General features: G+C 33.0%; 3 protein-coding genes across 8 annotated transcripts; 1 reads left to right on the top strand and 2 right to left on the bottom strand.

Moving 5' to 3' along the window:
• Positions 1–6,636: 6,636 nt before the first annotated feature.
• LOC125610270 (protein PIN-LIKES 1-like) lies at positions 6,637–8,643 on the bottom strand. Its single transcript, XM_048782544.1, has 10 exons — positions 8,404–8,643; positions 8,238–8,317; positions 8,039–8,163; positions 7,853–7,974; positions 7,624–7,755; positions 7,452–7,544; positions 7,280–7,380; positions 7,147–7,199; positions 6,879–7,064; positions 6,637–6,793 (listed from the first exon to the last, which is right to left on the bottom strand). The coding sequence occupies exons 1-10, from the start codon at positions 8,536–8,538 to the stop codon at positions 6,669–6,671; spliced, it is 1,152 nt and encodes a 383-aa protein (XP_048638501.1). The 5' UTR covers positions 8,539–8,643; the 3' UTR covers positions 6,637–6,668.
• A 722-nt stretch (positions 8,644–9,365) lies between these two features.
• On the bottom strand, positions 9,366–14,060 carry LOC106347293 (DEAD-box ATP-dependent RNA helicase 42). 3 transcript variants are annotated; one of them, XM_048782541.1, is made up of 3 exons: positions 13,868–14,060; positions 10,195–13,791; positions 9,366–9,617 (listed from the first exon to the last, which is right to left on the bottom strand). In XM_048782541.1, the coding sequence occupies exon 2, from the start codon at positions 13,709–13,711 to the stop codon at positions 10,196–10,198; it is 3,516 nt and encodes a 1,171-aa protein (XP_048638498.1). In that variant the 5' UTR covers positions 13,712–13,791; positions 13,868–14,060; the 3' UTR covers positions 9,366–9,617; position 10,195. The 3 variants fall into 3 exon arrangements, with proteins under 3 accessions (XP_048638498.1, XP_048638497.1, XP_048638500.1); XM_048782540.1 differs by lacking the exon at positions 9,366–9,617 and adding an exon at positions 9,821–10,051; XM_048782543.1 differs by lacking the exon at positions 9,366–9,617 and adding an exon at positions 9,821–10,051 and having other exon boundaries at positions 10,195–13,787; positions 13,868–14,023.
• A 4,388-nt stretch (positions 14,061–18,448) lies between these two features.
• On the top strand, positions 18,449–22,457 carry LOC106347292 (AT-rich interactive domain-containing protein 6). Of its 4 annotated transcripts, none has more exons than XR_007340330.1 (14): positions 18,449–18,686; positions 18,838–19,247; positions 19,318–19,463; positions 19,554–19,593; positions 19,953–20,005; positions 20,092–20,137; positions 20,237–20,329; positions 20,759–20,860; positions 20,954–21,002; positions 21,087–21,150; positions 21,341–21,407; positions 21,575–21,625; positions 21,960–22,036; positions 22,139–22,457. XR_007340330.1 is itself a non-coding variant. In XM_048782539.1 (14 exons), exons 2-14 carry the CDS (start codon positions 18,870–18,872, stop codon positions 22,232–22,234), a joined length of 1,266 nt encoding a protein of 421 aa, XP_048638496.1. In that variant the 5' UTR covers positions 18,449–18,686; positions 18,838–18,869; the 3' UTR covers positions 22,235–22,457. The 4 variants fall into 4 exon arrangements, 3 of the variants coding, with proteins under 3 accessions (XP_048638496.1, XP_013642260.2, XP_022543064.2); XM_048782539.1 differs by having other exon boundaries at positions 21,956–22,036; XM_013786806.3 differs by having other exon boundaries at positions 21,944–22,036.
• The last annotated feature ends 2,543 nt before the right edge of the window (positions 22,458–25,000 follow it).

Raw genomic sequence — 25,000 nt, 5'->3', positions numbered from 1 at the left:
CAAAGTTCATATTATATATTTTGATTGGTCGATAATTTTTAATTTTTATTTATTTTAATTAGATCTAAAAAGAAAGGATAATTTTATAACCAATTAATATTACTTGCCAAATAATTTACATAATAATATTACAAATAATGATTTATGGTAACTAATTGTTGAAATTATATAAAGAGAAATAAATTGATCATTCTTTATATTTAAAAAATAAATAAAATAATAAACGACAACCGTTTATGTAAATCCATATAATGATTTTATCTTCTTATTTAAAAGCATTATATTTTATATAAATTTTCATAATTCTAATCTTGCTATATATTAATTGAGAAGTCAATTTATTGATTTTTGTTTACGTGTCGATCATAAGTGAACTCTTACACTGTTATAATTTGATTAGTCAACGATTTTTAATTTTTATTTATTTTAATTAGATCTAGAAAGAAAAGGTAAGTCTATAACCGATTAATATCACATACTAAATAATTCACATAATAATACTGCAAATAACGATTTATGGTAACTAATTATTGAAATTATAGAAAGAGAAAATAAATTGATCATTTTTATATTTAAAAAATACATAAAATATTAACGACAAAACGTTTATATAAATCAATATAATGATAATATATTCTTATTTAAAAGTTTTATATTTTATCTAAATTATCATAATAACTATTAACATCTCCTAAAGTTCATATTATATGTTTTGATTGGTCGATGATTTTTAATTTTTATTTATTTTATTAGATATAAAAAGAAAAGATAATTCTATAACCAATTAATATCACTTGCCAAATAATTTACTTAATAATATTACAAATAATGATTTATGGAAACTAATTATTGAATTATAGAAAGAGAATTAAATTGATTATTTTTTATATTTAAAAAATACATAAAATAATGAACGACAAACCTTTTATATAAATCAATATAATAATTTTATATTTTTATTTAAAAGCATTATATTTAATATAAATTATCATAATAACTAGTAACATCGCCTAAAGTTCATATTATATTCTTTATAAATCATCTATTAGAAACATTTATCAAATTATTTATCTTGGCTTATTGTATATTTTAAATTATTATAAGGGTTTGTAAGTCAACTATAAGAACTTAAAATCAAAGCTATATATCATATTATATATTAATTGAGAAGTCTTTTAAAAGATTTTTGGTTATGTGTCGATCTTTTATGAAATCTTAAAAAACGGTTATAAATTGATTGTCAATAATTTATAATTTATATTTATTTTTAGATTTTTAAAAAAGTATTTATATCACTTGCCAAACCATCTACATAATATTACAAATAATTATTTATGGTAACTAACTGTTGAAACTATAGAAAAAGTAATAATGTTTGATCAATTTTTATATATTTTTAAACTACATAAAATAGTAAACAAAAAAGTTTATTAAAATCGATATAATGATTTTATATTCTTATATAAAGCCTTATATTTTTATATGGCCTTATATTTGTATATAAAGTATTATAATAACTATTAATATTTAATAAAATTCATAGATGCTTTACAAATCATTTATAAAAATCATAAATACATTTATAAAACTATTTATCTTGGCTTATCATATGTTTTAAATTATCTATGATAAGAGGTTTTAATTTATTTATACAAGTTTATAAATTAATTTATAAAATATATTTTTAAATTTTATTTTATATTAAATGATAAATCACTTAATTAATTTTTTCTTAGGCGTTGATCATATATAGAGTTTGAGAAAAAGTTTTATAATTTGATTTTTAATGGATTTTCAATTTTTTATTTATTTTATGAGTACGAAAATTAGTTCTAGAAATATATTTATCAGTATCCAAGCGACCAAAACATATTGCACAAAATAATTTATGGTAATAAAATATGTGTTTTATATAATATTTATAATGCTTCCTAAAATCATTTTTAGCAATCAAGTATTTCTAAACTATATAAAATATTTCAAGTTTCAAGTTTCAGTATTGTATACCTTCAAAAATTAAATAATTTTATTAAAAACTGAATCCTAATTATTATACATAACTAATGTTAGTACAATTATCAATATAAAATATTAAAAAATATTTTAAAATAGTTATATTTATCTTTTTTAAACAATTATTCTTAGAAAAATATTTAACAAAAACACATAATGACAATAATAAATTATAATAAATATACTGTTACAAAACATTCAAATCCGCGAAACCTCGGGCATCCACCTAGTACATCTATAATAATAAAGTCAGCTCATGATCTCTCCTCAGCCCTCCACGTCCTCAAGGAGAGGGGTGGTCTTTTTGACACGTGTTGACACGCTATTTGTGTTTCTCATGCGTTCAGATTCCTTACGCTCACTCGCGTCACGTTCTGTTGCGGTGAAATGCTGTGAGTTAGACTTTGGCTTCGCTTCTTTATTTTTAAATTGAGCCCGCTTCTTGTTTGCGGCCCATTTGAATTAGGAATCTTCTTCTTATTTTTCCTGCGGCTGATTCTTCGCCGAAACCACACGCCGACTAAACACCACACCCTTTTCAAGCCGTAACGTTTCACAGATTCTTTAATCAGTCATTTAATTTGGGTTTTCTCTTCATTAGTCCACAACTCCCATGTTAAGATTTCGATATACTTCTTTGTTTCCACTGTAACCCCCTAAATCTACATCTATAAATATTAGAGCTTCCTAGCATGCAAAGTTCAACTCACGCAAAATCCAAAAGCAAACAATTTCCAAGCAAACAATTTCCAAGCAAACGATTCCAATGGCGAATTCATACACTGTCCTCGCCAATTTGAGAGCCGGACGATACTCTAACACCGCGGAGGTCCGTTTGTTGAGGTTCTTGGATGGCAAAAATATCAACAAAGGGGAGCTTTGACGAGTGTTGAGATGTTGCTGATAGATGAGCATGTAAATATCTTTTTAAAAATTTGCGTTAGTTTCGAATTCCTTATATTTTTTGTTTTTCTCTGTTTCCCTCTCTTTAGCTTTAAGTTGATAAAAGTTTGGGAATAACTTTGAACTAAGCTAGGAACCTAAATTTTTTTTTAAAAAAAAATTGTGGGTTCTTCGGCTCAAATTTACTTGCAAGTAGAACAAATAATTTGCGGGTTCTTAGGATCAAAGCTTCTTCAAACCAAATACTTTCCAAAATTATATTACAAAGCAATCAATACTATTAAAAGGGAAGTAGTCCTAAAAAATCTACTTATACAAGATTGTTGCACCTATTTATTTTTTAGTCCAACCTATTGTATACAACTAAATATTATTAACTATCCCCTATTATATAACAATCAAATAATATCTTCTAACATTCAAATAAATCTCACCCACTTTAATAAGTCATGACTATCAATTTAACATATATATATTTGATATAAACGGCACCAAAATTTCAATACGTAGGGATCATTGTCATATATACCAGATCAAAATTTTCTTACTAGATCAACTTTTGAAATATAAATGAGCCATGTCCTATTAAACATTATTGATCAAACCTGGAGAGTATTTTTCACCCAAAATTTTATAAAATGAATCAATGAATTTTGCTAGGTCTTGGGCTTTTGGACCTAATTAGGTATTTAGAAAAAAATTATTTGAGTTCGGTTCGGTTTTTTTCAGATCTGGATGGTTTCGACTCCATAATTCAAATACCTATTAAATATATGTTATTTTTTGTATGTAACGGGTATGGATCCGTACAGATATTTAGGACTCAAATAAAACTCGATAAACATAAATATACTCGAAACACGAAAAAATATCCAAAATCTAAACAAATACCTAAAAATCAGAAAATACTCAAAAGACCTAAAATTGTACTTGAAATCTGACCCGAGGAACCAAAAAATACTCAAAATTTTATCTGAATATCCAAATATATTTTTAAAATTTGATTTTTTACTCGAAATCCAAAACTATAACCGGAAATTCAAACCAAAACTCAAAAATATATGTATACCAACCAAAATACACAAATATATATAATTTACACAAACATTTTGGGTACTTTGGCTCCCAAACGGGTTTCGGATAGGTCTCAGACGCGAACAGAGACCCACATTTCCAAAAAAAAATACGTACTTTTCTCTGGACCCGACGCGAACCGAACCAGAATTTTCGAGTTGATTTTTGTTTGGTTTTTCGGGATCCATGTAAAATACCCATGCGTAAGAGAGAATTACATAAGATTTATACAAAATTTCAAATAAAGTAATTCATGAATTATATAGTATTTTTAAAAATTATTTATTTTATATAATTCGACTTTGTAACATTATAATGTAAAACAATCACACAATATTAATTCATATCAAAATTTGTTATAACAAAAGAACCCGCGCTTTCAAGCGCGGGTCAAAATCTAGTTAATTATTAAAACGTACTCATTAAAATGCATTTAACCACAGATTTCTCATAATCAAAACAATAACTCCAAAAATATTCAAATCACGTTACAAATTTATTTTATCAAAACACTCATACACAATAACTCCACAATATCAAAACCCTAGCCTACTTTACCTATAAAACATAAGTCACGGCAGCCACTAATAAAAAGAAAAGAAAAAACACTCTCAAAATTTTCAATGGCAAGAGATAGACCTCTCTTAATGCTTGAACTATTGCCAATTTTCATCCAAACAGAAATAATGATTGAACCATTGTCATTGCTACACAGGTACCAGAAACTGATGGACTTCTGCCTTTCTGCCAGTAACTTTATGGTATAATAATGCTCCAAGTTACCGGCATAAAGGCAGAGGTCCATTATTTTCCGCTACATGTGTAACAATGACAATGATTGAACGGTTAGGGGATGGAGATTAATGTTTTTAAAGACCAGAGGGCTGTTGGCAGTTCGGGCAAGACGGGGGAATGCTGACAGGACGTTGCGGACTGCATCGATTGAGTATTTTGCTAGACGGATAATTTTCTAGTTTTGACACCTCATGAAGGCATGGGTCCGCCCCTGGTTGTAACTTGTAAGTGAATTGCATTTTTCTACGTAGAGATTATATTGTCATAATGATCATCATTTCTTCTTGTTCTTAATTATGCTCTAGGTTGATGGATGTGAAGCAAGGATTGAAAAAACAAAGAAGGCAAAACTGTACTCTACCTTGTTTCCGAGTACGTTTATACTGACCTCAAGGAATTCATCAGAAGCTATATATAGGTAACCTGGACACAACATTCCCCAGGACACTGTCAAGGTTTAGAGATTTTGTCTCTTATTTTTTCTTTCTTAACTCTCACTCAAATTAATCACACATGTGGTACTGCGGATTTGGAAAGGGGCTGACCACCACGGATTTCAAACCTACCACTTAGATTTATCCATCTGTTTGGCTAGGTGGCCTGTGTTACAAGTAGATGTAAAAACAATGATTGTTATTGAGAGAAATACTGATTTTACAAGATAAACCTAATCACAAATCCCGCTCTATCACATCTCTCTGATTATTCACTCAAATTCTCGATGCCTCCTCTCTTTAGCAAACAACAGCTTAAATAGAAAGAGTAAGCAGCAAGTTGGAGAGAAGCCAGCTCCAGCATCCTCTCCATGTGAAAATGTTATGTGCTCACGTGAATGCCACTTCATCCCCTCATACATATCAGCTTGCTTATCGCCAGTAAGCTATAAGATGTAATATTTTGAAATTTTGATTGCAGAGCTTGATGTACCAACTGTGCAAAAGCATGGCTTTGTGCCATGGCCATGGAGTCTTGACACAGGTATTAACATTTCATTCTTGCCTTCCAAGAAACCCCATTTGGAAACAGACCGTTGATATCTAGTTTTCATTTCAGGGATCTTAAGCCTCAGAATCTCTTGATGGACCGGAACACAATAGCTGATCCTTGGATTAGCCAGAGCCTTCACCCTCCCTATGAAAAAGTACTACACATGAGGTATTATTAATTTATATGCTATTTTGAAATTTTCTAGAGTTCAAGTCCTGTGCATCCTATCTTTTGTTTGTCTGGAGTTTTAAATTCCTAGTTTTTTTTTACTCTCCCTTGATTTCCATTGCAACAGATACTAACTCTATTCTATAGAGCTCCTGAAGTCCTTCTTGGAGCAACCCATTACTCATCTGCTGTTGATATTTGGTCTGTTGGCTGCATTTTTGGTACAACTACTTCCTCTCTCTCTCTCTCTCTCTTTTAGCTTCATTCATTTCACTTGATCTCTTATCAGTAAGTCCCTAAACACACACCTGTTAGAGACCTTGATCGATTAATTGAGTCAGTCAGTGTGAAAAGTAATATTTCGTTTTATTTGTGTGTTCTCAACAGAAAATGCTGATGTACGAGCCAGCTAAACATATCTCAGCAAAGAAGGCTATGGAGGAGCATCCTTACTTCGATGATCTTCCTCACAAGTCCTCTCTTTGAAGTTTTCTTTATGAACTCTCAGTAGTATAATTTGTTATTGCTTGTCTCAAGCATTTATCTTGCTAACTTATGATGATAAAATCTTTAAAAATTTCCCTTTTTATTGGCTCTCTATTCCTAGTTGTTTTTTACCTCCAACTTCTTTAATATAGAAAGAATATATCAATTGCTATAACTTTTCAAACAAGTAAAGATTTGCAAATGTTGCTCGTATGCGTGTATGTGTATGTGTGTGTGTTAGTTCAGGAAACAAGCCACATAAAGAAGGTTGGCCAGAGGGTGAGAGAAACCGAAGCCAAAGCGTAAGACCAGAAGAGAATCACAGAGCATTCACATTCTCCTGACCCAAATAGTTGAGTTATTGTACCTGCGAGAAAAGGTGAAGTCTATGAGAAAGACCGTGTGATGTGTGTTCTTGTAGTATTTTTCTGACTCTGGAAGAACGAACGAACCAAGATTCATAGCCGGTGGAACAACATACTGAAGCAGAAGAACAAACTGGTAGAGCGGTTCTGATGTAATCAAGCCCAAGTAATGAGCTCCTTGCACTATCAAAACACCTATTATTGGCAGCAACACGTAACGCACAACCACCACGCCTAATATGACTGACTTGTGCATTCCTGATCCCCTCAGACCTGTGATCATTGAACCAGAGAGATGGATTTTGTCTCTTGCGAGTAAGAAGAATGTTTACTTGCAGCTTTTGTTGTTGTTTACCTTTGAGAAGGTTTCCTCCTATAATCAAAGTCAGAAGAGGAATAGTCCCTTCCCTTCAAGAAATGGATTAAGCTACTCAGGTTAGACATTTTCTACATCATTAAAAAAGTGAGAGTTTGTGGTTATGGAATACCCTAATAGAGATACTGAGTCTTCAATCACTCTGAGTGGAGCTGTGTTGCCGATTAGTAGCTTCCTTAGTGTAGGAATAAGCCCAATCCCAAGCGCGATAAGCTGCAAATGAAAGTTGCTTATTCAATATTTGAACATACAGACAGAAGCTAGCACTCTTTCCAGGAACAAACCGCTGCAATAGTGGAAGGAGCAAAGATCGTTCCTAGATTGATATTCTCTGTTGCAGAACATACTCTTTGCTTGATCTTGCTCCATGTTCCAAACTGTCACATGCACAAAACCATAAGTTACATGCATAAACATGCTTACAAGAATATCAAAAGATGTAACTGAGTAAGAGACCTGCTCCTCAACTTGAACCACTTTGGTAGGAATCAATGGCACTGTAGAGGAGGTACCGATGATTATAGGAGTTTCTCTAGCTAGCACTCTCATAAGATTGTATACATAAGTCCATATGCAAATGGATCCAATCTAATATTTACATTAGCGCACAAACGTTTTTGACTTGTAATTAGCATTATAACACAACCTTTAGAAGAAGAATATTAATTAAGAAAAGGTTACATACCGCCATTGAGAGGGCAACATAACCTAAACCATACTTCTCACAAGTCTCAGGATCTCCAAAAGGGCTTCCCTTCTCATTGCATATAGCTGGGATAATGATGAGTGGCATGTTTCCCAAGTTCCCTGTTGGATTTTGCATTTTCATTACTAAGGAATCGAAGAATGTGACAAAAACATTTTTCATTACCAGCAGCACAGCAACCAACTATGATGCCACGGAGATGTGAAGGAGGTTTAGTGACCTTGATAACAAGCCAACCAAGAAACGAGCCAATGATGAATGTGAGCACAACGTTGAGTGGCATGAACCACCTAACAACAAAAAGATTTTTAGAAAAATCACATTTCATTTCATTTGAAGCAGAGTTTTGGAAAGAGTAACCTACATTTTCACCAAGCTTTCATAAGTAATAGTCTCAGCTAGACTGCTTGCAACGAGTGAAGGACTAAACACATAGAAAACTATCTACAAAATAGAAAAAAACAACTCTGTACGTAAAGTATCACAAATGCATATAGAGAATACTTAATATATATATTTAAAAATCTGACGTTGTTGAGCTGTTTTCTAGCATCTTGATTAAGAATGTTAACACGATCAAGAGCCAAGTAAAAGCCGATTCCTGTTATCACAAGAATCTTTCCGACTGGTATCGACGAGGTTATGAACAGATCCAAAAGCTTCATCCTCGTCTCGTCGCTTGATAATCTAATAAGCAATGAGCAAATTCAAATCTATCAACCATTCAGATATAAATCACATTACAAACAAACATCACATATTAAGAACAGAGCATCGTTGCTGAGATTTTCTTTTTCTTTTTCTTTTCCAAGAAGATTTTTCATTTCGATAGATCGTTACGTGATGGCTTACCGTACGTAGGATCGAGAGGAACAGAGATTAATCGGCTTCTCGAGCTACGAAACAGAGTACTAGACGTAAGAAAAGCAAGAAGAAGCCAAGAAGGTGATGAGAAACTTGGTGGGAGTGGCTCTCGCTCTCTTGAATCCTAAAATGGCTTACTCTTTGCCTTGCATGGCATCACGATTCTACTTTTAGTAGTTTGTGAAAAGTACTTTGTTACGAAGCTTATAAAAAGGAAAGATTTTAAAGTACTTTGATATCATATAACAATCATAAATGAATCTCATGTTCTCCAAGTACTTGTCATTCAGAGGCGTAGCATCTCCTCCATAGGTCACAACTGGTACGTTCGTTTTGAAGAACTCTTTATCACAACTAGTACGTTCGTATGTACTTCTGAAGAGATCTTTATAGTTGTTTCAGGCACTTTTAACAAAAAGAAAACGTGCGCCTTTGTCTGTTAGAGGTTCATATCCCGCATTTGGAATGGTTATTTAACATGCAGGTCATTGTTTCGTTGGACGCAACACTTGATAAAAGCCGTCGCAAAATTGAGTTTGGCAACAAACCATTTCGTGGACCAAGGTTCTCGATTGTTTAGGACCACGTATGTGCTATTTATCATCACACGAGCCTTAATCGTCGGATATTTATGTTTTGGAGCCATTTTTAAAATTTGGATACGAAAAACAATAACTCATACAAGTGCTTTTTTACTTCCAACTATTTTGATCACAGATCCGATGTACTATGCAAACACCACCCTTTACCATTATTAACTCAGACTGATGATCCCTTCACAGACACAAAAACTGAACTAACTCTCCAAGTCATCTTACCCATTGCAGAGGCAAAAAGCACCTTTATCTCCCACAGAGCTTCATGTTTCACAAAATTTTCCCTGCGGAAAAGATGCCCAAAGCTGTATAAGGACAGATGCAAGAAACTAAAACGTGTGGTGCTGCTATTCGACTTAAGAGCTAAGAGCAAACCAAACACAAAAACTGCATCAAGCTAGATTTTACCCATCCTTTTACAGCCATTACCACCATACGGTAATGCGCATTAGCAATCCATCGAAGCCATTGTTTAAACATAACAAACAAGCAAAAAAGAAAAGAGTAGAATTAAAAGAGGAGAGATCGAGTAGCTTGATGAGCAACAACAAGCATTAATCAACACCAAGTCACACCAAGTTCAAGTCTATTATAAGAAAAGATTCGGAAATTGTGAAGAGACTGTATTCCACAACAGTAATCAAATAATAATACTTGTTAAACAAAATAAACTCTGTGTGCTTTGAATCACTTAACAGACCACCTCATGGCTGCTTTCCTGTTAAAAGACAGAAACTAAGATCCATAAGTTTGAACTTTGAGATTGAAACAATGAGCTATGAAAATCATCTGCTTGCAAGGCTAAAGTTAAACACATTTTACCGCCAATGGTTGTAGGTTAGATTAGAATTCTGGACTTACATTATATGACGGAGTACTTTCCAGCCTGCGATCCTCCAGGAAGTGACATAGCCTGATTAGTAATGTCTTCAAGAACACGCTTGAGTTCAACTTTCGCTGTCTTCACGGATTTTTCGGTAGGCCCTTCGATGAACAAGTAGAGCTTGCGTTCCCCAGGTCCCAGGATACGTCCAGGAGGATAAAACTGACCTCTAGTGGTAATTGCGGCTCCAGTCCAGTCTGATATTGGACCCAATGTTTCTTTGTGGGTGACCTTCCAACGAGCGTTTTGCGGGAAATCATTGATCTCCAGTTCTGCTTCATAGTGTTCAGGCATTGCATCAGCTTGAATCTTCGCCAGGTTATGTTGCAGGTTAATGGCAGCAACCATGGCTGCAGCACGGCCTGCCCCATCATTAGGAAGGACAGTAACCGGAAGGGTACCTGGCAGAGAGGTAAGCCCACCACCATTCGGCAGCAACTGGTTTGTAGTCACAGGAGGATTCATTGCAGCAGCATTAGCTTTAGCAGCAGCAGCAATGGCGGCTATATGAGCAAGAGCAGCCTGGTGTTGTGAGGTATCACCACCAACAGTACCTGCCTTTCTTACAACATCATTCTCATCTTCTGAGTCAGACTTATCTTCCTCAAACCCATACTCCTTCGCTTGTGCTTTCTTTGCTGCTTTCCTAACTTCTTCCTCCTCTTCGTTGAATTTAAAGCCACTACCTCCATAGCCAGTTCCATGGGCTTGCTCAGTACCCTGTCTAACCTTTGCCATGAAACCGTCAGCGATTGCTTTCAGATCATCGGGGATTGGCTGCTCAGAAAGTTCCAGGGCCTTTACTAAATCCGGTGCATATTTTGCATCATCTTCAGAGATAAATGTCACGGCACAGCCTTTCCGCCCTGCCCTTCCTGTCCTGCCAACGCGATGCACATAATCTTCATAGTGGTTCGGAGCATCATAGTTTACAACCAACTCAAGGTCTTTCACATCTAGACCCCTAGCTGCAACACTTGTGGCAATCAATATATTGCACACATTGCTCTTAAAATCAGATATTGTTGATTCACGATCAGACTGCTCTTTACCACCGTGAAGAGATAGACAGGGATAACTCCTTTTAAACAAATCCTTCAACAAGGCATCACATTTTTCCTGCGACTGCACAAAAACCAATATCTTTCCTTTCTCATACCATTCTCCAAGAAGTTCCAGCAGTCTTAAGAACCTCTCACTCTCCGGTCTGACTTCAACTAACTGTGTTATATCCTTATTCACAACACTTCTTCCACCAACCTGTATTTCAATAGGCTTGTTCAAGACCTTACGTGCCAATGTTTCAACTTGACGTGGAAAAGTGGCAGAAAAGAGCACAGTCTGCCGATCAGGTCGAATATTTTGAATAATACGAGTAATTTGAGGCTCAAAACCCATGTCAAACATGCGATCAGCTTCATCCATTACCAAAAATGTGACTCTCCGCAGATTGGTGATTTTCCCACTGCTTGTGCAAAGAATGTCAATCATCCTTCCAGGAGTGCACACAACAATCTCTGTCCCTCGCTTTAGCTCACTAATTTGCTGCGCAACTCCTGATCCTCCATACACAGGAACACATCTTATACCCAGTGCCTTTGAAAACTTTTTGATATCGCTATGAATCTGCTGAACAAGCTCCCTAGTAGGTGCCATTACCAGCCCGATTGGCCCCTCGCCAGCTTCAACGGGAGGCTGATCCTTGATATGCCTCAACATAGGCAAAACAAAACCTAGCGTTTTACCTGATCCGGTTTTTGCAACTCCAATGCAATCTCGACCGCTCATGATGATTGGCAGTGCTTGCGTTTGGATAGGCATTGGCTTTTCATACTTGAGCTTGTTCATGGTATCCAAAATTTTGCTGGTTAGTCCAGTCTGGTGCCAAGATTTTATGGGTCTCGGTACATCCTTTCCATGGACTTTCAGCTCAAATTCCTTTCTGTAAGCGTTAACTTCTTCTTGTGTCATCCTTGAGATCTCCTTAACTTCAATATAGAAGTTCTTCCGGAAAGGTTCATACTCTATTTTTGAGTGGTCAACAAGAGCCAATTTTTCTGCTTTTGTCTTCTTTACTCTCTTCATGAACTCCTCATCATCTTCTTCTAAACTTGGATCATCATCATCCTTCGGTTCTGAATAATCAGAATCAGAATCTTCACCTTGCATTATCCTACCAAGGGATTTGTTAAAACCTTTCTTCGGCTGGTGATCACTTTTCTTCCCATTATTCTTAGTTACCAAAATACCATCTTCAATTGCTGGAGGAGTACTGCTGCTAAGCTTCTCAACCTCAGGTAATACCATCGCATTCATAAAAGCATCTAAAGGATCAATTTCCTCCTCGTCTGCAGCTCCATCACCTCCAACTTCAGAGACAGTAACAGCCATCTCGGTCTCTGCTTCTACCATCTTGGCATCTGCACCATTTTCGGGTTTAGTTTCTCCATCAACATCCATCTCAGTTTCTGGGTTTTCCTCCGGATGCCCTTCTTCATCATCAGATTCCCCATCAAGAGTCCAAGCCTTACCGGTCTTAGGCTCTTTATCATCCGTATCACCCTTACTTTCACTTTCAGCTTCCTCCTTTTTCCTCTTCAATTCTTGCCACTCCTGGACTCTTCTCCTCCGTTTCTCAACCTCCTCATCCAACTTCTTCTGCTCCTCCTCTAGTTCTTCTTCCCTTGTTTTCTTCTCTTTCTTTTCATCATCCTCCTCGACACTCTTTCTCCTTGGACTATCTCCATGCCTGCTAGATCTACCAACACTCTTCTCACGCTCCTTCTCCTTCCGTTCTCCACTCTCTCTTCTTCTACGTTTCAGATCACGCTTGACATCATCATCACTCTCTTCATGTCCATCCTCCCTTGACCTCCCCCTTTCCCGGTTCCTCCTACTCCTTTCTTTCTCACGTTCCCTCCTATCCCTCTCTCCATCTTCCCGTTCACGCTCCCGCCTCTCTCTTTCTTTCAGTCTCTCCTTCTCACGCTCCTCTCGTTCCCGTTCTCTCCTAACTCTATCCTTCTCCCTTTCTCGTTCTCTTTCTTTCTCCTTCCTCTCTTCCCTCTCTCTATCCCTATCCCTTTTCCGATCTTTGTCCCTATGTTCTCTGTGCCCTCTCTCCTTCTCCTTCACTCGGCGCTTATCTCTCTCATCATCTTCTTCATCGCCATCTTCAGAATCACTACTCTTCCTTCTCTCAGACCGTCTCTTCCCCCTCTCTTTATCCCTCCGCCTCCTCTCCTTTTCTTTACGCCTCTCCCTCTCTTCATCATCATCATCATCCCCTCTCCCGTACTCATCTTCAGAATCATCACTACTCTTAACTCTCTCAGACCGCCTCTTCCGTCTATCCTTCTCCCGGCGCTTATCAGAACCCCTCTCCTTCTTCCTCTCCTTACTCCGATCACGGTCCCTCCGGCTGCTCTTCAAATCATCCTCCTCCTCTTCCACCTCCAAATCCTCGTCCCTATACTTGGATTTGACGACCTCCATATCTACCTTCAACAACAGAAGCTCAATTTCACGGATTCGATGAGAAATCAATCGAATTCACCCCAGATTCCGCGAACTTCCTGATTCAGAATCAATGTATTGAGCAAAGAATCTCAGATTAATCAAAGAAGTATGCAAATAAGGATCGAAACTCACAAAGATAACAGGAGGAGAAAGCGAAGACGAAGCTACAAGAAGAATCGAGATAGACCGGAGCGTCGGAACCCTAACGTCTCACGTTATTGTAGAGCCTTCACTATTAAAAAAAAAAAGTCTCGTTATTGTAAAGGGAAATCTCTAAACAACCTTCGCAACAGAAAAAGTGAAGGGACTTTATTTCGATTCGCATTGAGCCCATATCATACATTACGGTTTTTAATTTATCTCTTTGGGCCCAAAGGCTCAACTAGCATATTAGTTAGCGAGATGGCCCATTTATAAAATCTCTTCTTCTTTTTTCTTTTTTTGCAAGATATTTTTCCTTATATATCTGATTTTATTTTCAAAGAATAAAATATCATACACTACTAGATTTGGGCCCGTGCATTGCAACGAAATTTATTTGATATTTTAATTTAATAAAAACTATTAAAAAATCATTTAGTATTGTTTTAAAATTGTTTTTGCATATGTTATGTGAAATTTATTTTATAGTTAAGAACTCGTTTTCACACAATAAGTTTCAGTTAATATTTGTTAGAGCTAGAAAAAACATCCAAATGTAAAAAATTAAAACGGATCCAACCCGAAATAATAATTATAATGAAATAAAACAGAATTTGAAAGTTAAATAAGGCCAAGAAGCAATGACAACATTATACACTTTCTTATGTACTAATTTAATGTTTTATTAAACTTATCTGATGTTAAATAATTTTCTTGATTCATTATTTACTAATGATATATTTTCATAATAACATTTTAATTAAAATGAATTATAAACTACTACATAGTAAAAATAAAAAATGTAATAAAATAACGATGAAACTTGATTTGTTTTTGACAAAACGTATGTACAGTGACAATAATAATAATCAATTTTTATGAGCAAACATGATAATATATATCAAACATGTGTTTAATTTTCGTATAACCAAACACATAAATACCAATCACGACAACATCCTAAGTTTTGATTTTTGTTCATTTAATACCTTTAGCATTATACTTGTCATCAAATTCTTTTTTTAATACTATTAAATAGGTATGTTTACTTTTGTTAGGATTTTTTTTTAAAAGAAAAAAATATATTTTATAAATCGCGTTTTAATTTACAATTAAAAAAAGAAAAACTATCAAATACTTTTTTATATTTTTGTTTAGGATTTCAGAAAATGAAAAGTATTATCATATAAACTCTTACAATTATCTTCTGTTTAGAATTTCAGAAAATCTTATTGCTATCAAATAATTATTTCTATTTACTATTAAATAATTTTAAATTATGATTTTTACAGTTCATATTAATACAATTTTTACACTTCATTTTTAATTAAATAATTTTTAGTATGTTTATCATCAAATTTTCTATACTATCAAATAACTTTTTAAAATTCTCTTTGGTTAGGAATTAAAAAATATAATACAAATCTCTTTTGTTTAGGATTTTATTTTTTAAGGAAAAGAACTATCAAATATTGTTTTTACAGTTTTAGGGTGTTAGAAAAGAAAATTAAAATTACATAATCTTTTATAATTTTTTTTCTAGGATTTCAAAAAATACGAAATACTATCAAATAATTATTTCCAGAAAATACTAACTATTTTTAAAAGTTGCTATTTTCAAAATTTGTTTTCTCAATATCACTAATATTTTTAATTAAATATTTTCAGTATCATATTATTTTAAAAATTCATTTTCTCAATATCACTAATATTTTTAATTAAATATTTTCAGTATTGTATTTATCATTAAATTTTAAAAGTAAAAATTACGTTTACAATTCTATTTGGTCAGGATTTAAAAGGAAAAAAAATCTTATTTGGTTAAGATTAAAAGAGGAAAAAGTTATTTTAAAAATTTCTTTTATTTAGGATTTTAGAAAAAAAAACAATTATTTTCACATAATGATAGATTTTTATTAATACATACACAATTTTTTTTGGACAAATGTCACAATCATATCGAGAGAAATATTTGAAGTTATTTTTGGTTTATAATTTTTAACACGAAATTATATATTAAAAAGAAAAGTTAGTTATTTATAAAAAATAAGTTACTTTAAATTTTTTAAAAAGGAAAATTCCAACTATAATCCGTTCTTGTTTTTTAAGATTTTTATACAACTAATATATTTTTAATAAAAATATTATGTTTAGTTAATTATATATTGTGTCTTATACATACAAACATATAAATTCTTCATATTTACACATACTTATATACGATAAAAACATCATAATAAAAAAACTTGTGTTAACATCATAAGATGTAATAAGGATGATAAAAAAATTGAGTTGTTTAAAAAAATTAAAAGAACATACTCAGATAATATTTTTCTTGTCAATACTATTTTTTGTGAAAATAATATGAGGAAGCTTAAACCTAAATATAGATGTGAAAATAATATTTATTTTGGTATATATTTCTGTAGCATGGATTTATTTGTTAAAAAGAAAAGTTAGTTATTTATACGAAAATAATAAGAGTACTTTTACATTTTTATTTTCTTAGTTTTTAAAAAAGAAATATCACTTATTTTATAGTTAGTTTTTCTATTTGATGTTTATTAAATAATTTCTTGTACGTGTAGGATTTTATAATTCGTTTTTATTTAAACTTTAAAAATTATTTTCTCTTATAATATCTTTCTTTAGTATCTTTAAAGATGAAAAATATACAAAATATTTTAAGAAGAAAAACAATACTTTGAAATAGCTTTTTACAATTATTCTTTGTTTATAGAATTTTCAAAATTAAATTTACTTTCAAATATTTTTAAAGATTATAAAAAGAGCCTTACAAATATAATTGTCAAAGGCTATGTAATTATAATTTTTCTTTTCTAAACTCCTAAAAGAAACAATAAACTATATTTTTGTAATAATTTTTCTTTTTTAGTGTCCTAAAAAATGTAATAATAATATTCTTTTTCTAAATCTTTTTAAATCCTAATAAAAGAGAATTGTAACATATTTTTGAGACATGTCACAATCTTAATAAATTAATGGACTCATGTCGCGATCATGTTAATTAGCAACTTTGAAGAACCACGCTTTGTGAAAATAATATGAGAAAGCTTAAACCTAAATATAGATGTAAGAATAATATTTATTTTTGTTTATATTTTGTGGCATACATTTATCTGTTAAAAAGAAAAGTTAGTTATTTATATGAAAATAATAAGAGTACTTTTATATTTTTATTTTCTTAGGTTTTAAAAAATAAATATCACTTATTTTATAGTTAGTTTTCTATTTGATTTTTATTAAATAATTTATTGTATTTGTAGGATTTTATAATTCATTTTTATTTAAACTTTTTTATTTTATTTTTAATATTTTCTCTAAACTACCTTCGCAACAGAAAAAGTAAAGAGACTTTATTTCGATTCGCATTGAGCCTATATCATACACGACGGTTTTTAATTTATTTCTTTGGGCCTAAAAGCTCAACTAGCATATTAGTTAGCGAGATGGCCCATTTATAAAATAACTTCTTCTTTTTTTTTTTTTGCAAGATATTTTTCCTTATATATCTGATTTTATTTTCAAAGAATAAAATAATCCTATATATATATAAAGATAAATTCCTATGTATATAAACTGCACTTGGTAATAAATTATTTAGTCAATACCTACTTTTGTCACTTATACTTTTTATTCTTTACATAGTCAGAGGTAAAAGATCTTCCCAAGTTTAAAAGATATCCTTCTTATATACATCACCTATTTCAAACATCTATTTATAGGAGAAAATCTGAAAAAAATCTATATTTTTCTAAGTCAATAAACTATGTTTGGTAGTATATCAGAATATCAAATTTTATCACCAAACCTTTTGTTTTAGTATTTTTCAAATGATAATTATAAATAATTACAAATTTCATCCCTATAAATAAATAATTATGGATTTTAATTATATTATCTAACTTTTTATAAAAAATATTATTACACATACTATAATTTGTAAAACCATAAAACTAAACACTTGCATTCTAGTATTTTTTTGGTAAATATACTTGGAATATATTCAAATTTAAATTTAACAATTTTTTTATCATAAATAAATTTTATAATTAATAATTAAATATTATCATTATTTTGTATTTATTTTGATATTATTATTTTATCCCAAGATTAATAAATAGTATTCAATCAATAATAAATACAAATATATATCACATAAATATTGTAGCAATTTTGGCATCATTTTAAATTACTAATTGTTTCGATGAATATTTTTATTTTAACGATTATACATAGAAAGTTACAGTTTTAATATTTTCTAATTATAAAATAAATAAGTAAAACTTTCAGTTTCTGCTATACCATTATGATTTTAAAAAAAAAAATTACTATCTAAACATCGTTTATATTTATTTTTCAAAAATATTAGTGTTATCTATCAGACCTAATGTTATTTTAAAATAAGTGTTGTCCCATGCAACAAAATTGCAAGAAGCAATTTTTTTATCAAAATAACAAAACTATTTTCTCCCAAAATTTCCATTAAACTTTAGTGATAAAATTGTAAGAAAATAAAAATACTTTAAGTGTAAATAAAAACAAAAGTTGGGGAACTTTTGAGAAGTGTTAAAAACTCCGTCGCTCATCAGCGTTTCAAACATAAAAGCAAACCACATCTCTCTCTCTCTATATATCTTCCGCCATTGACAAGGAATCTGGAAGAGAGACTTCAAATACTCTCTTTTTCTCTCTCTCTGCATCTTCTTTCAATTTCTCCGCCTGCAAACCCTAGCACGCCGCCGGAAAGTCTCACCCTTCCCGGGCGGCGCCGTCGCTGCAGAAACAGGCAAGCCTATCTTCTTCTTTTTCTTCTTCGTCTTCTTTTGGCTGCTCTCTTTGTTTTCTGTTTGCAATAGAGACGTTTACTCTTGTTTTATTCTTTGTGATTTCTCTTAGTTTTTCTTATGATGTTATCTTGTTGTTGCTGACTACTCCAGAGCAGAAAGGAAGCTTCTTTTTTTTTTTATCAATGGCGGATAAGGAAATGCAATTGCAAGATGTGCCTTGTGAGGCTGATGATATCCTCAAGGGTGAACCTTCTGAGCCAGGGAAGGATCAAAACCCAAGTGAGCTCATTCCTGACAACGAAGATGGTGATGGCCAGGCTAATGGTCATGGGAAGGCTGATGATGATGATGTCCTCAAGGGTGAACCTTCTGAGCCAGAGAAGGTTCAAAACCTTCCTCTCGAGGATAACGAAGATGTTGATGGTCAGGCTAATGGCCGTGAGAAGACTGCTGATGTTCTTTACTCTCGGAAGAAGACTCAGGTGCGCTTTTTGAGTCCCGATCCTAGAGATGATGAGAATCCCAAAAAGCGCAAGACTTGGTTGCTCACTGACTCTGAGGTAATAGATCTTTTGTATTCTCTGGAGATGAGGTAAAGTTTCTTAACGAGCTCACTTCTTTTCTTTACAGGCACAGGGAGAGGATGATGATGATGATGAAGCAGGGACGCCAGAAGAACAGCAGGCGTTTCTAAGGGAATTGGACACCTTTCACAGAGAGAATTTCCTTGACTACAAGCCTCTTAAGTTTTACCAGAAGCCTTTGAACACTCTCAAGTGAGGCTTTTGGAATAAAATAAAATAAAACTGTTGCTTTTGTTCTTAAATATCTGGTTAATCACTGCATGTTTTACTAATGCAATGTAGGCTATGGCGAGCGGTCATTAAGCTAGGTGGCCATGAAGTGGTAATCATCCACTTCTTTTAGTTTAGTCTTTGAACTCCAGCATCGCCACTTCATGATTACCAAAACCATATCGTTACTTGAATCTTCTAGGTCATTTATTTTGATCGTATGAACTATATAACTTGTAAACACTAAGCTTGTTGATGATAAAAGTCTCTAACCATGGAAGTCTTTCAGAGAGGAGATTTTTTTAAAAAATTAAAAGTGATTTAGGTAAATATATTAAAGAGTATTTGATTTGTTGTCTGAAAAGTAGTTTTGTTTACTATCTGGGACTGGGAGTTTATACTCAAATGTTTTTTTTTTATCTTCTACTGGAATGGAATGTCTAAGATTCCTCTGTTCATCATGTAATTTAGGTCACCACATCTAAGCTCTGGCGGCAAGTTGGAGAATCCTTCAATCCTCCAAAGTATGGCTAATGTTTCCCCTAGAGCCTTTGCTGATTTTTCATGATGGTAACTTGTTACATATTTTGATTTAACTATCTTTCTTCAGGACCTGCACAACAATCTCCTACACATTCCGCAATTTCTATGAGAAGGTGAGTTTCCTTGTAGAGTGCGTAAGTCATATTGGTATTTTGCCTTTCTATCTTATCATATAGATATATGTATGATTTGAATCTTTGCTTCGATTGCAGGCACTTTTGGAGTACGAAAAGCATTTAAGGAAAAATGGTGACCTTAACCTTCCTGGTCCAACACTCAATATGTCTTCAAGCCTCGATAAAGAGGTAAGAAATTTCTTGAAAAATGGTGGCTTTAATGCTTTTGGCTTTTCGACACTATCAAATTTATGGAAAGATAGATAGATATGGAAAGTTTGGGTGAAGATATTAGCTAGATCTAGCACCGTGAAAGTAAAAGAAAACTATCTACTTGTTAATCTCTTGTGGGGAGGGAGGTCATGTTATGTATGGATAAAATGTTGTTTAAACTGAGGAAATGACAGCTTAAAGGTTCTATTTCAGCATTTATTTAATGAGTTTCTTGAATGTGTAATACAACCTAAACCTGTTAAGCGTTACCATCTGTAATCTGACTGATCTAATTCGAAAGACCATAAGCAATCTATGTGCATAACTTAGTAAATTATCATTAAAAGTTATATCCTCCCCTTTCTCCATGTTTTTCTCTTTCCTGATATAAGGACTTTGATGTAGGTCATGAGCCATCAAGGTTCGGGATCAGGCAGGGCACGGAGAGATTCCGCAGCTCGTGCTATGCAAGGTTGGCAGGCACATCGCCTTGATGATTCTGGAGAGGTTACTGAGCATATTTGTTAATCTTTCACCTCAAAATCTTACGCATTTTGTGATTTCACCTGGTCCATAACTCTGTTCTCCTTTTGTTTTCAGGATATGGGCTTAAACTCAACCCCAAAACACAAGAAACTCAAGAGCATTGGTAAGTTATTTCGCAAGGCGTTACTATTCTTGTCAACATCGGTTGCTTAATATTATGTTTAATTAAAACGGTTTCTTTTTTCAGGTCTGCCGAAACCCAGAACACCAAATTGCACGGACCTTGCTGTTTCACAAGAAGCAGAAAAACAGTTACGGAAAGCTAATCCTCTCCTTTGCATGTTACATTTGTTTCCTTCTTTTAATTCCTCTAAGTAGTTACTGTAATTTAGTTTAGTTTAGTTTCTTGACCTTAACATGTTACTTTAGGTCTCCTTTTTTAATCTTGTCTTTACTCAATGCAAGATATTAATTATTAGTAATGTGATTTTGGCGCCTTAGGTCGGTTGGTGACGTTATTGATGATGGACCTCTTGCTGACTGGGTGAAGATAACTGTCAAAGAAACTGTGAGTAACTTCTGCCATTTTCTCCTGTTGTAACTGATGCATGAGAAAAAGTCTGATCAAAAGGCCAGACTTTGTATGAAGAAACGCTAATAAACTGCAAACTTGGATTGTTTGTTTCCCAATCTGAAAGCTTACCAAATCTGTCTTTTTCTGTTTTGAATTCACAGAGAGAATCCTTTGAGGTTTTTGCCTTGGTACCTGGACTTCTCCGCAATGAGGTTAGCACTAACTCCCTTGAAAGTTTGAAAAGCTACTTGAGAAGTCTTTGAATTAAGTCTTTGAAGTCTGTATAATTGCTATTACTGTGGCAATACAATGCAAGCACATAGAGATCTGTTAGCTACCAAAAGCAGTTCCATTGACTATATGTTCTACGTTATAGATCTGAAGCAGCGTAGAGTTTTGCAAGGTTAACCTTTAGTTGCATAGAAACTGGTTATAGACTCAATACACAGTTTTGTAGGTGGTACGATTTTTCTGGTGAAATCATAACAGAGATCAAAGTCCTGAACAGAATTGTTTTATTTTGTTCTCAGATTCGAATTCAGTCAGATCCTGCAGGAAGGCTGATTATAACAGGCGAGCCTGAGCAGCTTGACAATCCTTGGGGCATTACACCATTCAAAAAGGTAAAAAAATCTCTCTTATATACTTCAGATACTGCAATTAAACCGATACAGAGACCTGTTGTTATCTTAACTAAGAATCGTCTTGTGATTTTGATACACCAGATTGTTGTCTTACCAGCAAGAATCGATCCGCTTCATACAAATGCGATCATGAGCATGCATGGTCGGTTGTTCGTACGAGCTCAATATGAGAAGTGATTGATCTCGAGTGTTGTTGAGCTTGCTGTTTGTTCTTAGTTTCTCTTAGGAATTCATTGGGTATTGGAACAAAATGGCTTAGGGGGGGCTGGAGCAGTTTTTAACTGTAATTTTTAGTTTGAAGACTCAAAGTTAAGAGCAGACAATAAAATATTGTATCTTTGTTGTAAGATATTTCTTTTGTAGAATTTGTTATAAGTTGGAGAAGCTGCTTCAGTTCTTAGTTTTAATTAGCCTTTTAGGATGCAAGCAACAATGATACATGTGTTTGGTCCAAAACTGGAATGTTCAGCTTTTCTTATTTATGGGGTTTTTAGATATGAATATTTCTTTAGGTATTCAAAGTAGTCCTGAGATGAATTGTTTTCAAAAAGAGAAAAGTTTGAAATTTTTCGTGGTGCATACTGTTTAAGGGAAAATAACAGTACCAAAAACTTTTTTGACATTTTCAATGAATCTGAAAAGTTCACTGATTATCCTTTTGGGGCATAGATTAAAAAATGATATGAAGGGTTATGATTTGTTACTGACGTTAATTTAAGGTTCAAAATTGTGAAAGTCCAGGCTAATGTTAGATATCAAAAATATTGCAGGGTCTTTGATCTGTTATTATAATCCCTTTTTCTATCTTTAAACTTTAAAGTAACAGGAAACATTAGTTTTTACTCTAAACAAATGTTCAATTTACAGAAAATTTAGCTTAGTTAGTTTATTGACTAGATTAGAATAGATAATGTATTATAACAAGGAGATAAATACGAATTATATTATTATATGTTCGTATGTGTCAATGTCTTATCAAGCAGAAAGTTCCCAGCATAAAATTATAAACAGAAAAATAAAACCCAGTTTATTCTCAACATGGTGTAGCTCGATTGCATGTAAGGCAAATGACGACATCACCACATGGGAGTATATACAAAGTTACGAACATGGCTACTACGTTTTTTCGCTTAGCATATTCCTAGCCCCCAAAAAGCCATAGGAAATTACAAAAGTAAGTATTGATATATTTTTTTTGGAAAAAACAACCTTGCTGAATGTATCTAGTTCACTATACTAGTTATAAGAAATCTATGTTTTTGGTTGGAGTAGTCTTGTCTATATTGTCAGTAAATAAACTCATTATCTTTAACTTTAATCTTTTGGGTAGCCATGTATCACAAGTTCACAACAATTGAAGTATTATAACGTCTAGAGTTATTTGATTGAATATACATTCGCAACTTACAAACTTTATAAATGGACAAATGGTCAGTTAGTAGCAATCATACTCTACAGTTATTGATCAAATCTTTTAAGTTGCTTTGCAAACCCAGTTCTCTTTTGGAGTGTACATTGGGTTATCTGAAAGTATTTAGTTTTAATACTATGTTTTAGTATATTAATATCATTTAAATAACACTTAAGCTTATACTCTTTTGTTCCTAGTCAATAAATTTGACCCTAGGGAATTGAAACATTCCTCTTTTTCATATATATCTTGGTAATCAAAACCCTTTTTGTTCTCTTGCAGCAGAGACTCTTAATTAACTGACACTACAAGTAATTCATGTTCCTGCTTAACCTTCCCATGTTAAGGCCATTTACTAATTTATATGTAACCGACGTGAAATACCCATTCAGTTCATGTTTCTACTGTGCTGTAAGCCTGTAACGGTTGTACTGTGCTGTTAGCCTGTAACGGTTGTCTTTTAACCATTACCTTGGTCCTTGCCTAAAATTCATACCAACATTCTTCATGATCTTGTAACAAAACATCATTGTTTTTTGGTGTTTCTTTATCCATATATAAGATCTAAAATTCATACAAATATATTTTGGTAAACCGATACCAAACCATAATATATTTGAATTGTTGGTTCAGACACATGGGGTTTATAATCTCACACCCAAAACTATGATATCATTGTAACATGAACAGCATAAATATATATGACCTACAGTTTGTTCAGAGCTACGTATGCTCAACCTGGCGTCTATAATGGCGTTGGATCGATTTACAACTCTCTTAGAAATGATTGGTCTCACTGGAGCATTAATGCATATATTTTATGCATGCAAGTAAGTAAGGAACTCGAATGTTCGAACAGATAGCATTATGACATGGGCACTCCAAGTATATGTGTAGTTTTTTTTCTTCTTATGACGGCAAGACTAATTGAGATATTGCTTGGGCATTTGCTCAAATAACCAAATTAGACATCTAGTTAAGACCATAAACTATACAAGAGAACTATAAGATGCTCTATCAGTCATCAAGTGCTGAATTTAGAAGATAAGTATATAGAAGCTAGAAGATATGTAAACGTTTAAGGAAACGAGTGTCGAGCGATTAAACATTTTGATCTATCATCTAATATGTAAGCTAATGTTTATCCTTAAATATATACTACATTGAAGTTTTTCAAAAATGTTGAAGTGAAAGTGCATTGTACTGCAAATAGTTAGGGGAAATAGTGTCGGCCTATGCGTTGATATAAACATCAAAAACTATAAATTACACTATAATTATAGGGAATTGTATAAAATATATCAAGTAACTTCTGAGATCAATGTACTAGCACCTATATGCCATCAAGAATATGGCGTAAACCTAAAAAAAAGCTAACAAGAATCGTACTTGTTATTAAATAGACCTATATATATATATGTCCAGTTGAGCAAATTAATAGGTATAGAGTACAGCACGAAGCCCTAGCAATGAATCATACAAAGGCATATATGGCAAGGTTTCTCTAACAAGTACACGAGGGACAAATATGC

The sequence above is a fragment of the Brassica napus genome, chromosome A6 (assembly GCF_020379485.1).
Source record: "Brassica napus cultivar Da-Ae chromosome A6, Da-Ae, whole genome shotgun sequence".
In the NCBI taxonomy this organism is placed as follows: Eukaryota; Viridiplantae; Streptophyta; class Magnoliopsida; order Brassicales; family Brassicaceae; genus Brassica; species Brassica napus.
This window is presented reverse-complemented; position numbering and strand designations above follow the sequence as displayed.

Coding starts and splice junctions, on each gene's coding strand:
- LOC125610270 (XM_048782544.1), bottom strand. CDS start 8,538: ATGAAGCTTTTGGATCTGTTCATAACCTCGTCGATACCAGTCGGAAAG. Junction 7,756..7,852: donor ATGTTGCCCTCTCAATGGCG/GTATGTAACCTT, acceptor TGTAAATATTAG/ATTGGATCCATTTGCATATG. Junction 6,794..6,878: donor TCCACCGGCTATGAATCTTG/GTTCGTTCGTTC, acceptor CTTTTCTCGCAG/GTACAATAACTCAACTATTT.
- LOC106347292 (XM_022687343.2), top strand. CDS start 18,870: ATGGCGGATAAGGAAATGCAATTGCAAGATGTGCCTTGTGAGGCTGAT. Junction 20,138..20,236: donor TCCGCAATTTCTATGAGAAG/GTGAGTTTCCTT, acceptor CTTCGATTGCAG/GCACTTTTGGAGTACGAAAA. Junction 20,861..20,953: donor GCCTTGATGATTCTGGAGAG/GTTACTGAGCAT, acceptor TTTTGTTTTCAG/GATATGGGCTTAAACTCAAC.
- LOC106347293 (XM_048782541.1), bottom strand. CDS start 13,711: ATGGAGGTCGTCAAATCCAAGTATAGGGACGAGGATTTGGAGGTGGAA.